Raw genomic sequence first — 15090 nt, forward strand, 5'->3', positions numbered from 1 at the left:
TTCACAACACATGTTTGTGGAAGTGTATCATGGCACGAACAAAGGAGATTTCTGAGGATCTCAGAAAAAGCGTTGTTGATGCTCATCAGGCTGGAAAAGGTTACAAAACCATCTCTAAAGAGTTTGGACTCCACCAATCCACAGTCAGACAGATTGTGTACAAATGGAGGAAATTCAAGACCACTGTTACCCTCCCCAGGAGTGGTCGACCAACAACAGGCCTTTCAATTACATAATCTGGGCTCCACTCTGTATTTCTGAATTGGGGCTTTTTCCGTCGTGATCCAGGGTAATTTGGGTTTTTCTGCACGTGCAAAGTGCCGTTTTCCCAGCACTCTGGGTTTAAACCTGCGGCTGCTTTTTTAGCTACGAAGTTATGAATAAATAAAGAAATCTATGAATTATTTTTACCTTTATTGCAAAATGTCTACAGCATTAATCCCTCTTGATGTACATGACCATTAGAATCCAGTTAGTTAGTATTTAAAAGATGTGTCGGGGCCTGAGGAGAGCCTGGAGGAAAGGAGCCTGGGAATGAAAAAGCACGTTCTGCACTGTTACCATCAAAGAGACGAACCTGTAGCAGACCTGCGACACAAAAGGTTTTTCAGTCACGTCACAAGAACTGGCCGTGCAATTCACAGTATGTAGTCGGGTAAAAGAGTTTAGTTTGAATGAAAGGCCAGTGTCTAAGACCATCAACAAGAGGACCAAGCTCCACGTCACTGATTCCACCCACACTTACACAACTGTGCGGATTTAACATGCAAGCTGTATCTTAAATACACACAGTTGTGTCCTGAATAGCTCTTTTATTCAGTCTTTTACCTGATTTAAATCACATGTCGCTCGGTATCAGAGAGATATTGCAGTTGAGGTCAGATAATGTGGGATTTCGGGCTATTTTTAGGTTTTTAAATGATACAGGAATTATTAGGAGAATTTAGCACAACAGGGTCGTAAACATTCTGGTTTACATTCCAGTCCAGAAGGTGGCGGTAATGCACCTCAAAGCTGTTTGCCAACCGCCATAAAACAATATAAAAAAAGAAGAAAGAAGATTTTACCTAATGTGGAAATCCCGCTCTGGTCATTGGTACGCGAGTCTCGCTCCTAGACGAAATCATGGTGTGCCGATCGCCGTCGATGGAGAATTCGTGCTCTGCGCGAGGCTTACGGCTAGTTCGACGAACCCGGAACAACATGGGAATGGTGCGGATTTTGCGTCAATTACGAGAAATACATGCTAATTCTCGCTAATTATTTTGGTGTTTTTAAAGAAAAGAAAAGTCAAGAAGTTGGGTTTTATGCAGCCAAGTTTTTTAAATCAACATTTTGTGGTTTTTTTAACTTTTGGTAGCATATTTTGGGCGCTTGACCTTAATTTGGGCGCCTTGATTGAAAGGCCTGAACAAAGATCATTCCAAGAGCAAGGCATGCAATAGAGATCTTGCAGTCACGTGACCGGAAAGTACACAACTGCCATCTTGTCGGTCAAAAACACCGCTGAATACTGCTGCACTCGTGTACAGAATGGATCAATTTCAACCGATGGACTACACGGCTCATTTTTCTAATGAACAGATAACTAGATATATGTCTAAAATAAACGATCTACAGATTAGTGACCCTTATGGCTTACCGGACGGAGTTTTCACAACCGGATTTTGAACTGCCAGCGGAATACCCGGACGTGTATGATTACCTCATTAACTTTCCCTCGCTGTTCAGTGGTGAAGCACTGCGTGCTTATAAATCTCTGGACAGTTATCTTTACAGAAATTCAGGATTTGTCAGCGACTCAGATGTGGCATCTTTTAAACAAGAATCCTCATTGGATGGGTAAGTCACTTAAGTATTACTAGTACTGATACTAGATGCACTGACCAGCCGATTATAGAATAGAATAAGGTAATTCCAGCTGTAATTCCAAATCGTCCGTCTTGTTTACATGGATCTGGCATTGGAGAGAGAGGCTTAGCAGTGGAGGCTTGAGTAGCTGTTTTCTGAGCTTAGTCAACAGGCCGGCTCTGCCTGCAGCCTCGCTTTTGCTTCCGCTCCCGGCGCTGCCTCCTTCGCTTTGCTTCCGATAACAATCCACGGAGACCCCGCTGGTCTCGCTATCTCGTCCGGAATGTTGTGCATGTGATGGAAATCGCTACAAACCGTCATTTTCTGCTGGAAACCAATGTCCAGTAAGTCCATACGGTTGTAGTGGATATTGAAGTCCGGTACAGACGAACAACACGCAAAAATACACACAAAAGACATAAAAAAACATGCACAGGTAGGGAGAGCTTGTAGCCGCAGCCATTGTAGTAGAATTGTATATAGTAGGGTTTTCCAGAAGAAAAAGTAGAAGTAAAAGCAGAAGTAGAACCAGAAGTAGAAGGCAGAATATGGCGTTTGTCACAATCTGGATCGGCTGTGACGTCACATGCAAGTGCTCCATAGTTGGCGAGGTCACAAAGGACCCCGGGGTAACTTCTAAGCAACTGAAGGCCTCTCTCACATTGGCTAATGTTAACATTCATGAGTCCACAATCAGGAGAACACTGAACAACAATGGTGTGCATGGCAGGGTTGCAAGGAGAAAGCCACTGCTCTCCAAAAAGAACATTGCTGCTCGTCTGCAGTTTGCTAAAGATCACGTGGACAAGCCAGAAGGCTATTGGAAAAATGTTTTGTGGATGGATGAGACCAAAATAGAACTTTATGGTTTAAATGAGAAGCGTTATGTTGGGAGAAAGGAAAACACTGCATTCCAGCATAAGAACCTTATCCCATCTGTGAAACATGGTGGTGGTAGTATCATGGTTTGGGCCTGTTTTGCTGCATCTGGGCCAGGACGGCTTGCCATCATTGATGGAACAATGAATTCTGAATTATACCAGCGAATTCTAAAGGAAAACGTCAGGACATCTGTCCATGAACTGAATCTCAAGAGAAGGTGGGTCATGCAGCAAGACAACGACCCTAAGCACACAAGTCGTTCTACCAAAGAATGGTTAAAGAAGAATAAAGTTAATGTTTTGGAATGGCCAAGTCAAAGTCCTGACCTTAAAGTGCATATCCTGGACCAATTTCGTGTTTTTTTTTTTTTCTATGAAAGCATGTCCCTTTACACACTCATCCAGAAGGGTAATTTTGCACAAGGCCATCTGTCTACAGCAAAAAATAAAATGCGTCTGGAAAAATCCCAAGGGAGTCTGGAGCCAGATTCGTGACATCACGTGCGGATCCACCAGCAGGCTGAGAGACCCTGCATGGATTCAGTGCACAGCCTGTGTAGATCAAGTTCAGCAGCTAGCGATTTTGCATTGAAATATGGAATTGTCGCCTGAGCTTCTAAACCCATAGATTCATGTATCAATGCTCATCTATCTATTGTTACAGAAATCATATTTTTTCTAATTACCATTATGTATTTATATATTTCTTCATTTAGAAGAGTACTGGCTACTGTAGGAGAAAGATTTCATCAGCTACACACATGGAATCGGCTAAGCAGGGTTGGATATACATTTAACGTGTTTGACAGGTCCCAAGATCTCAAGCCCTGACACGCAGATCCCTTGATACATGTGAAGTAAGTGTATTATCGCCCAGCACTTTCGTGTTGTTTACTTTTGTGTGTCAATAAATAACATTATCCGTGTACCACACAAACACAGGAACACCTAATTTAGAGTATAGTCTCTCTTATTTCTTACCCTGGCAACAGTCAACTTGTGAATTGCCGATTTTCTTGGTCTTTTTCTCAGCTCTGCTTGGTCCTCAGCTTTTTCCGGGTGCCTCGCACGAAGCGCTCCCATTTCTCTCTCATTGTCCGGTCTTTTGGGAAACGATGAGTACTAATCCCATCAAGATTGGTGTTGCTACACCTTCCTACGATACATCTGTTCACCATTTTAATAATTACGTGATAACGTTGAAGAAATTTGCCGAAAACGACCAGGTTGTTTTCTCATAAACAAATCAACACTGACATGGGATTCAGAAGGAGGCGTCCCGCACGTGACGTCACGAAAATCGATGTTTCCCGGGAAATCCAAATGCCAAGTTTTTTCAGAGGGGGACCAATTCACCTCAAATGGCTTGATTTCAACTGAATTTTTCTGGTATTGCACAAGGTAAAAAAAAATTGCACAAAATGTGACAGATATTTGACCAAAGTTTAATATAAAATAAGATAATTACATTGATCTTGCTCCTAAATATACCAAAGGTGTGCCCTTTAATCCAATGGAAATGTTGTGGAAGGACCTGAAGCGAGCAGTTCATGTGAGGAAACCCACCAACATCCCAGAGTTGAAGCTGTTCTGTACGGAGGAACGGGCTAAAATTCCTCCAAGCCGGTGTGCAGGACTGATCAACAGTTACCGGAAACGTTTAGTTGCAGTTATTGCTGCACAAGGGGGTCACACCAGATAGCTACTGAATGCAAAGGTTCACATACTTTTGCCACTCGCAGATATGTAATATTGGGTCATTTTTCTTAATAAATAAATGACCAAGTATAATATTTTTGTCTCATTTGTTTAACTGGGTTCTCTTTATCTACTTTTAGGACTTGTGTGAAAATCTGATGTTTTAGGTCATATTTATGCAGAAATATAGAAAATTCTAAAGGGTTCACAAACTTTCAAGCACCACTATATGCGCTATACAGTGAGGCATATTTATTTAAAAACTGATAAATTTGTTAAAATACTCGTAAAACTACGCTGTGAACAGAGAATATAAAAAGCAGAGTTGCTCCAAGCGACCACTACCTGATGTCATCGCGTACGTCACCACCGCAGGAAGCCCATCCGGCATTTTCAAGAAAATTCATTCTTCTCGAACACTAATGTCTGAAAATGAAGAGTGTGATTTTTGGAATCTACAGCTAATTTTACATAAAATAAATTTGAGAATCAAGCCGCTGGAGAATCCCTTTAATAAACCCACTTGCCAGCCAGATTTCTCTGTTGCACACAGGTTACATCACTCAGTCTGAATCATGGAGTAGTCACCAACTCCTCACCAGCCGAGCGCTCCTCAGCAACAACCCAGTCAGATTAAAACCTCAAAGAGACAGCAAGAACAGAACGGGCTTTTTTCCCCCTCGACATATGAACGTACGCACGCACCTCGAAGGACAGAATGTCTCCAGTCTAATCTAAGTGACTCACATCTTATCACGTCACATCACAACAAGAGACTTTTTTTTTGGTCTTGTGGTTTGTGTCTTTAAACAAATCGGTATAAAATGTGCCCTCTATTAAGAGTCCTGAAGAGCTCCTTGGGACGGATCTGAAAGACACCTCTCCTCTAGACTCTTGCTTTCCCGGATTCCACAAAGGAAAGCCTCTCAGACAGACATCAGGCGAACGGGCACAAAAGGTTGCGGGTGATCCTATCCTGCCTCGTGGAGCAGTATCTCCGGCGTCTGCGGGCCACAGACTCCTGACAGGCTTAGCCTTTAATGAGCCAGGCCTGCCAGCCAGCCTGCTGTTCTCCACAGCTAATCTTATGCAAACAAGCAGCCTCATGGACCCAACAAGGAAATGAAAAGACCACCCGCGGACCACGCAACACACAAAAGGGGGGCTACAAGGAAACTTGGGCCACTCGAGGCAGAAATTAGCACACTGACTGAGAACGTCTCAGAGACCATGTTGACAAATGTTTTGTTCTTTTCCATAGATTAGCTGGATCAGATCGGAAACGCTGCCTAATTTGTGCATTCTTGTGAATAGTTTGGTCATTTGTGTGTCCAATAGGAAACAGTAATGAGTTCAATCACTTTTTGCTGCAAGTTAAAGAAGGAAATAGTGATGAATATCACATCACATCACATCACAGGTGTTTAGCAGATGCTCTTATCCAGAGCGACGTACGGCATACCCAGAGCAGCCTGGGGAGAGGTTAGGGGTTCGGTGCCTTGCTATTCCTGCCAGTCCAGGGAATCAAACTGGCAACCTTTTGGTCCATTAACTGCTTATTATATCCATTCAGAAAGACATCATTTCTGAACCTAGTCTCATGAAGGAAAAGTCGTGTCTGTCTAATCAGAGTTTCAGCAGGTTGTTCTTATAATGTTTTTTTTTTTTTAAATGAGTGCTGAAGTTGGATGTTGTTGATGATGATGATGTAATATTTGACAGCAGGAATCCCAGTCAGTCAGTGTAATGGTGGTACTGGAGCTGGAACAGTTACTGTAGACTACACAAGAAATAAAGTTCCCACACAATGTAGTCCAAAAAAAAAAAAAAAAGGAGTTTCCCCACTTTTTGCTGTAAGTTAAAGAAGGAAATAGTGATGAATATCACATCACATCACAGGTGTTTAGCAGATGCTCTTATCCAGAGCGACGTACAGCCTGGGGAGAGGTTAGGGGTTCGGTGAGGTTAGGGGTTCGGTGAGGTTAGGGGTTCGGTGCCTTGCTATTCCTGCCGGTCCAGGGAATCAAACTAGCAACCTATTGGTCCATTAGCTGCTTATTATGTCCATTCAGAAAGACATCATTTCTGAACCTAGTCTCATGAAGGAAAAGTCATGTCTGTCTAATCAGAGTTTCAGCAGGTTGCTCTTATAATGCGTTTTGTTTTGTTCTTTTAAACGAGTGCTGAAGTTGGATGTTGTTGATGATGTTGTTGATGATGTTGTTGATGATGATGATGATGTAATATTTGACAGCAGGAATCCCAGTCAGTCAGTGTAATGGTGATACTGGAGCTGGAACAGTTACTGTAGACTACACAGGAAATAAAAGTTCCCACACAGTGTAGTCCAAACAAACAAACTAAAATTAAATAAAATTAAAATAAAAAAAGTCACTTTATACACACACACACACACACACACGAGTGCGCGAGGCTGCTGTGGTGTTTGTTAGCCTGTTAGCAACAACTCCATCTTCCTTTTACAGGCGAACAAAAGCTCGGTGTGAGGAGAGAACTTTCAGCCCGGACAGGTTTACCTCACATTTTATTCACAACAATTTCACCTCAGCGCTCACAACAGTTCAGGAACCCGTTCGAACCCGTCCGAACCCTCACAGCGAACTAGAGAGAGAGAGAGAGAGAGAGAGAGAGAGAGAGAGCCCAGCTGGCTTCGCCTCAGCGCGGCTCCTCCATTACAATCAGCTTTAAAACCTCTGAGACTCACCTGAGATAAACAACAACGGGCGCACATCTCTCTAACCCGCCCGAAACCCCGCTTTCACACGGAACAGTAGCTCAGCTCAGCTCTCCTCGGCTCCGGAAGGGAAGCGCAGCGCTCCTCTCTCTCTCTCTCAGAGCTCCACGCACTCAATCTTCTGTCGAACACAATAACCGACCGGTGAGCTGTCTGTAAACGGGCTCGGTTCCAAACGCCTGAGTATTCCCCTAGATAGGCGCGCTATATGTGCTACAAAAGAATGGCTCCTGCACCCTACCTAGGGCGCTTCTACGCCCAATAGGAATACAATACGATTCAGCCATCGAGCTCAGGCAGAGATTAGCCTACACTACATAATGCTAATTTATCCTCGAGCAGCTGGCCAGCGGTGACGCTTTGTTTCTGCTGTGTTATCTAAAAGACAAATTGTTTACCTATTTCAAGTTCATTACGAATAATATGGTTGTTGATTAAAGCATCATTTAAAGAGGTTTCATCCAGGTGTAAAGTCAGTTTAAAACGGATTGTGGTGTTTTCTGGAGTGGAATGATTCCAGAAGAGTGAGATTAATGAGCACTGCAATGCTTTACTTATCTAGTGTTTACACTGTTTATATTGTTGTTTTCAATTATTCTATTTTTATTGATTGCATTGCCTGTTTGCACTGTGGGTCAGAGAGGACTGATATTTCATCTGTGCTGTATGTCGAGCATGTAGATTGTAGAGGATATTTGACAATAAACTTGACTTGACTTGACTTGAGCAAAGACAAAACAAAAAGGGTTTAACATTAAAGTGCCATTCCACCATTGGATGTATTTTTTTGGCATAAAATACAATGTTAGGTTCAACCCAGCTAGAAGGTCAATCGGTCAACTTATTTCTCGGGACCCCCGGCCTCGTACCACCTGCAGAATTCTGAAGGGGAACCTGCCGATGACATCACGTTTCACTACAGCGCGGAAATTAAAAGGGTAGGTGACTTTGGTCACAAAATTAATATACTTGTCGTTGTCAAAAAATTATGTTTGATATATCATCTCATCTCATCTCATTATCTCTAGCCGCTTTATCCTTCTACAGGGTCGCAGGCAAGCTGGAGCCTATCCCAGCTGACTACGGGTGAAAGGCGGGGTACACCCTGGACAAGTCGCCAGGTCATCACAGGGCTGACACATAGACACAGACAACCATTCACACTCACATTCACACCTACGGTCAATTTAGAGTCACCAGTTAACCTAACCTGCATGTCTTTGGACTGTGGGGGAAACCGGAGCACCCGGAGGAAACCCACGCGGACACGGGGAGAACATGCAAACTCCACACAGAAAGGCCCTCGCCGGCCACGGGGCTCGAACCCAGGACCTTCTTGCTGTGAGGCGACAGCGCTAACCACTACACCACCGTGCCGCCCTTTGATATATCATTTTGAAGCTAAAAGATTTCTCTGTCTAGTCATGTTGTCATAAAATATATTGTATTTTATGCCAAAAAAATACATCCAATGGTGGAATGGCACTTTAACATGAGAAAGAAGCAGTGATGGGATTTGAGTCCTGAATGTGGCACAACCTGTCTTTGTTCAGAGCATTTATGCCCTTCAGATACTGTATGCAGAGATATGATGGCCAAATGCCAACCATACTTTCATACTTCTGTTTGTTTTTTGGATGCCCATGGCCTTACCCCATGGACACCAGGATGTGATGAAAAGTTGCGTCAAGAATGACACTTACAGTGCTCAGTGTAAATAAGTACACCCTCTTTGAAAAGTAACACTTTAAACAATATCTCAATGAACACAAACAATTTCCAAAATGTTGACAAGACAAAGTTTAATATAACATCTGTTTAACTTAGAACGTGAAAGTAAGGTTAATAATATAACTTAGATTACACATTTTTCAGTTTTACTCAAATTAGGGTGGTGCAAAAATGAGTACACCCCACAACAAAAACTACTACGGTACATCTAGTACTTTGTATGGCCTCCATGATTTTTAATGACAGCACCAAGTCTTCTAGGCATGGAATGAACAAATTGGCGACATTTTGCAACATCAATCTTTTTCCATTCTTCAACAACGACCTCTTTTAGTGACTGGATGCTGGATGGAGAGTGATGCTCAACTTGTCTCTTCAGAATTCCCCATAGGTGTTCGACTTGGTTCAGTTCAGGAGACATAATCTGTGGTTGGTTGAAGAGAGCAACTGGACTTGCTTGACGATTCTTGAAAACGTTTCGCCTCTCCTCCGAAAGGCATCCTCAGTTCTGGATACTGGATACTCCCTAGTAGTCAGACAGAACTGAGGATGCCTTTCGGAGGAGAGGCGAAACGTTTTCAAAAATCGTCAAGCAAGTCCAGTTGCTCTCTTCAACCAACCACAGATTACTATGTACCTGGACGACTGAGTTTCTTCACAGATATGTTTCAGGAGACATACTTGGCCACTGAATCACTTTCACCCTGTTCTTCTTCAGAAATCCAACAGTGGCCTTAGATGTGTGTTTAGTCATGTTGGAAAAGTGCACGACGACCAAGGGCATGGAGTGATGGTAGCATCTTCTCTTTCAGTATAGAGCGATACGTCTGTGAATTCATGATGCCATCAATGAAATGCAGCTCCCCGACACCAGCAGCACTCATGCAGCCCCACATAAGGACACTGCCACCACCATGTTTCACTGTAGGCACCATGCATTTTTCTTTGTATTCCTCACCTTTGCGACGCCATACAGTTTTGAAGCCATCAGTTCCCAAAACATTTATCTTGGTCTCATCACTCCAGAGTATAGAGTCCCAGTAGTCTTCATCTTTGTCAGCATGGGCCCTGGCAAACTCTAGGTGGGCTTTTTTGTGCCTGGGCTTTAGGAGAGGCTTCTTTCGTGGAAGGCATCCACACATGCCATTCCTCTGCAGCGTACGCCATATTGTGTCACGGGAAATAGTCACCCCAGTTTGGCTTTCTACTTCTTTAGATAACTGCAGTGAACTTGCAGGCCGATTTTCTTCAACCCTTCTCATCAGAAGACGCTCCTGTCGAGGTGTTAACTTCCGTGGACGACCCGGACGTCTCTGTGAGATGGTTGCAGCTCCATCTTTCTTAAATTTTTGTGCCACTTTTGCTACAGTATTCTGACTGATAAGTAAAGCTTTGCTGATCTTCTTGTAGCCTTCACCTTTGTGGTGGAAAGAAATTATTTTCTTTGGGGAATTCTGAAGAGACAAGTTGAGCATCACTCTCCATCCAGCATCCAGTCACTAAAAGAGGTCGTTGTTGAAGAATGGAAAAAGATTGATGTCGCCAACTTGTTCATTCCATGCCTAGAAGACTTGGTGCTGTCATTAAAAATCATGGAGGCCTTGCAAAGTACTAGATGTAGTAGTTTTTGTTGTGGGGTGTACTCATTTTTGCACCATCCTAATTTGAGTAAAACTGAAAAATGTGTAATCTAAGTTTATATTATTAACCTTAATTTCACATTATAAGTTAAACAGATGTTATATTAAACTTTGTCTTGTCAACATTTTGGAAATTGTTTGTGTTCATTGAGATATTGTTTAAAATGTTACTTTTCAAAAGGGGTGTACTTATTTACGCTCAGCACGGTACCTGGCAAATGAGGTGGGGTGTGTGATGTATAACAGGACCTCACCAGGGCCAAGTCATGAGTCACTGTGGAAATGTTCACATGACCAGTAGCAGTGAACTTTCAGGTAGTGACAGGTAGTGTGAATCACACTCAGGAATCTGTTTTTCTTTCATTTTTCCAGATAAGAAATTTCTACAGAACTGGAACCGTAGTTCCTACATGTAAACAAGTGTTAACGACCAAAGCATAAAAGTAATGCGTTTATGGCTGAGGACTGCAGTTGTCATGAACAGTTTCGCACTCAAGTTTCCATCAATTGAAGAGTTATAACATCAACGAAACTGACTTCATGTTAAAACCGCTAATATCATGTTGTCGCCCAAATGAGGATGGGTTCCCTTTCGAGTCTGGTTCCTCTCAAGGTTTCTTCCTCATGTCGTCTTTTTCCTTGCCACCGTCTTGCTCATTAGGGATAAAATTAGCTTATGTTTAAAGTAATTCAAATTCTGTAAAGCTGCTTTGCGACAATGTCGACTGTTAAAAGCGCTATAGAAATAAGTCAAGTTTATCATCCCATTTATGACCGTTGTACCTAAGAACAGCTCCTGTGATCATAAAGATCGTCCTGTTCTCTCATTCACACTATATTCATCCTGGTCATCCCTTCAACACACTTTAGAGCATGCAGAAGAGTAACGATTTATAATCCCACTATCCTGTCTCACTCAGAAGAGGATGGGTTCAATTTTGAGCATGGTTCCTCTCAAGGCTTCTTCGTATCGTCTCAGGGAGGAACATATGGTCTTTCCTTACCACGATCACCTTTAGTTTACTCATGAGGAACCGAAAATTACATCAGGAAGCTGCTTTGTAGCAACATCTGCAGTTAAAATGGCTATACGAGCAAAATCGAATTGAGTTGGAGTCCTACTTGGGAAGATTTTTAACTTTAGAGAACTGTAGCGTTGTATTCTACAAGTTCATTAGGGATTATTAAAGAAAATGATTTTAGACATTCATTTAGGCAGCACGGTGGTGTAGTGGTTAGCACTGTCGCCTCACAGCAAGAAGGTTCTGGGTTCGAGCCCAGTGGCTGACGGGGGCCTTTCTGTGTGGAGTTTGCATGTTCTCCTTGTGTCTGCGTGGGTTTCCTCCAAGTGCTCCAGCTTCCATTGTATCATGGGAATCCCTTTGTATGCAAAGACCTGCGGTTAGGTTAACATGGGGCAGCCTTAGGCTGAGGTGCCCTTGAGTGAAGCACCTAACCCCCAACTGCTCCCCGGGTGCTGTAGCATGCCTGCCCACCACTCTGGATATGTACGTGTGTGCGCGCTCATTGCTCACGTGTGCACATATACCCATGTGTGTATTCACTGCTTCAGATGGGTTACATGCAGAGAAGAATTTCACACATGTAAAGTTGCTCTTCTTCTTCTGGAACAAAAGCCATGTCTTTTGGAGGACCCAAAGTTCCTGGGCTACTGATTTGAAGGCAGAGAGCTCAAATCTTTGAGCAACATCATTAACCCTCAACTCCTGAATGGATGGATGGAGTAATGAAGCAAAATAATACACACTGTGGTTGGTAGAAGAGAGCAACTGGACTTGCTTGAAGATTCTTGAAAACGTTTCGCCTCTCATCCGAAAGGCTTCCTCAGTTCTGTCTGACTAATAGGGAGTATCCAGTACTCCAGTTGCTCTCTTCTACCAACCACAGATTACTATGTACCTGGATGACTGAGATTCTTCACAGATATGTTTCTACGCACTTTGGGATGAGATCCCTTCAACTGGTGCGGGAGTATGAGAGGACTTCCAGAAAACTGGCAGACATCTTAGCCAGAGAGGATCGTTCATTTTTGTCAATCTGGAACGACCATCACTGAACAGAGGTGGGTGTCTATGACCTCTTTTATCAGCCACCTACAATTAGTGTTGCCAGATACTGCTGACGTATTCCAGCCCAAAACATGTTCAAATCCGCTAAAATGCACTTAAAACCCCCCAATCTGGCAACACTGCCTACAATGCAGCCATCAGCATTCTGATTCGGATTCTATGATGATCCATGAGAGGATAAATACTGGATACTCCCTATTAGTCAGACAGAACTGAGGAAGCCTTTCGGATGAGAGGCGAAACGTTTTCAAGAATCTTCACGCAAGTCCAGTTGCTCTCTTCTACCACCCACAGTTTACTATGACCTGGATGACTGAGATTCTTCACAAAATAATACATTGTTCAAGATAAAGTTTTTTTGAAAGCTATGGACTCAAGTTTGTTAAATGGAGGAAGGCAGTGAATTAAACGACCAGTTGAAGCGTGTGCGTGTATATAAATCAATAAAAACCACCCTCCTCGGAGTTGATCAAGTATAAATAAAACACTTGTGCTGTCAAACTTTGAAATTCAATCAATACACAAAGCCGCATGTTCTCACCATAATTTATTTACATACCACGTGTATAAAAATAACTGAAAAAAAATATATGAACAATCGAATCAACATAAATATGCCTGTTCCAGCAGTCACAAATAGTTCTTATGAAAGGTTGACCAATGTGTGATTTATTAGTGGATGTCTGCAGCAGCATTAGAGGTCACATGGCTCAAAACCAGGCAGGAGTCGTCAAACCACATCACCTAAAACACCAACTTTTTCTTCAGGGAAGCTAAAGAATAAATCAGACCAAAAAAAAAATCAGGTCATTTCCCCAGCAAAATATTTCATTTGTAAAGATAACTTAGACATTGCACTTTTTAACCAGGTAATATATCCTTAAAGCATATACGCAGAGCCATGGCCTCACTTTCGTTTATAAATGCCTTGAGACCTCAGGAATGGTACAGGAATAGTTTTAAGCGTTAACAATAAATCTAATATAGTAATTTTTACGATTAAAGTGATTCATATAAGTAGTGGTCTGAGTGAATGACCTTGACGTCCGTAACGTCACAGCAGGAAGTCTATCGGTCTCATCGCCATTTCCGCTATACTAAAACACAGAGCTGACTGCAACTCCGATCCTCCATTTAGAGCTAATTTATCGCCATGCCACGTAGATGTGTTGCTGGACGGTGCAGCAACACGACAGAAGGTGGATTTATGTTGCATTCATGGCCCAAGAATGTTCAAACTGCAAAGATTTGGATGCGTTTTGCGAGAAGTTCACGGGCACATTGGGCGCCTACGACGTGGTCTCTCCTCTGCTCTGCACATTTTACTGAAGACTTGTACGAGACCTCTGATCTGTCGAGGAATGTTGGCTATAAGCCCGTATTGAAAGAGAGTGCAGTATCGACCAGAGGTGGAAAAACTGGATTGACAAAGTAAAAGTCCTGCTTAGGTTTTCCTTCTGCCTGTGCTCTCAACACAGGTGATTTCACCAATTAGCTCATCAACCTGGCTTAGGGGATGTGGTAATTAGGATCAGCTGGTTCATTGAATTGGCTGGAGCAAAAATGTGGCAGGGTTTTTACTTTCTGCACCCGGGTTTTTCCACCTCTGGTATCGACAATTAAAGAAAAATAAAACAAGAAAATGAAAGTTTTTTTTTTTTTAAGTGAGTTCAGTTGCACCAGTCCTCCTAGAGTGTGAGACGAGGGTTGTTGGTAAAACCCGGGACAGAACATATCGCTCAGGCAGTGACCTCCCCGCGGTTGTTGCTAAAACCAGTGATGTCCTGTTCCGTCCCAAGTTTTAGTAATTGCCTGAGCCGAGCAGTAATGGCGGAGTACTCAATATGGAGAGAATGAGTGGACCAGCCGTCTTATTTTTAAACTGGATATTGCTGCCATCTCGCCCTGACATGGAGGAAGTGAATGAACGGAGAACTGAACGAACAACTCAAAGTCAGATTGTTTCAAAACAATCGGCCACAAGATCGGCCTTCAAGAAGCGAGAACGCAGACGGGTAAGCTTCCAGGCCTTTCAATTATATAATCTGGGCTCCACCCTGTATTTCTGAATTGGGGCTTTTTCCGTCGTGATCCAGGGTAATTTGGGTTTTTCTGCACGTGCAAAGTGCCGTTTTCCCAGCGCTCTGGGTTTAAACCTGCTGCTGCTTTTTTAGCTACGAAGTTATGAATAAATAAAGAAATCTATGAATTATTTTTACCTTTATTGCAAAATGTCTACAGCATTAATCCCTCTTGATGTACATGACAATTAGAATCCAGTTAGTTAGTATTTAAAAGATGTGTCGGGGCCTGAGGAGAGCCTGGAGGAAAGGAGCCTGGGAATGAAAAAGCACGTTCTGCACTGTTACCATCAAAGAGACGAACCTGTAGCAGACCTGCGACACAAAAGGTTTTTCAGTCACGTCACAAGAACTGGCCGTGCA

The 15090-nt window shown here is 42.8% G+C and overlaps 2 protein-coding genes across 4 annotated transcripts in view; both read right to left on the reverse strand.

Moving 5' to 3' along the window:
* Positions 1-7321, reverse strand: part of serinc5 (serine incorporator 5) — a 101642-nt gene extending 94321 nt beyond the window's left edge. Inside the window, exon 1 of the mRNA XM_060906990.1 lies at positions 7156-7321. Within this exon, the coding sequence (XP_060762973.1) occupies positions 7156-7182 (27 nt within the window). The 5' untranslated portion in view covers positions 7183-7321. The remainder of the gene's footprint in view (positions 1-7155) is intronic.
* Positions 7322-13176: 5855 nt separating this feature from the next.
* cdk7 (cyclin-dependent kinase 7) overlaps positions 13177-15090 on the reverse strand; it is a 58623-nt gene continuing 56709 nt past the window's right edge. The window contains exons 12-13 of one of the 3 annotated variants that reach the window (XM_060906991.1): positions 14866-15042; positions 13177-13419 (exon numbers count right to left, since the gene is read on the reverse strand). In XM_060906991.1, coding sequence (XP_060762974.1) covers positions 14927-15042 — 116 coding nt within the window. In that variant the 3' untranslated portion in view covers positions 13177-13419; positions 14866-14926. The remainder of the gene's footprint in view (positions 13420-14865; positions 15043-15090) is intronic. The other 2 variants (XM_060906992.1, XM_060906994.1) reach the window with 2 other exon arrangements.

This window comes from Neoarius graeffei, chromosome 24 (assembly GCF_027579695.1).
Source record: "Neoarius graeffei isolate fNeoGra1 chromosome 24, fNeoGra1.pri, whole genome shotgun sequence".
Taxonomy (NCBI): domain Eukaryota; kingdom Metazoa; phylum Chordata; class Actinopteri; order Siluriformes; family Ariidae; genus Neoarius; species Neoarius graeffei.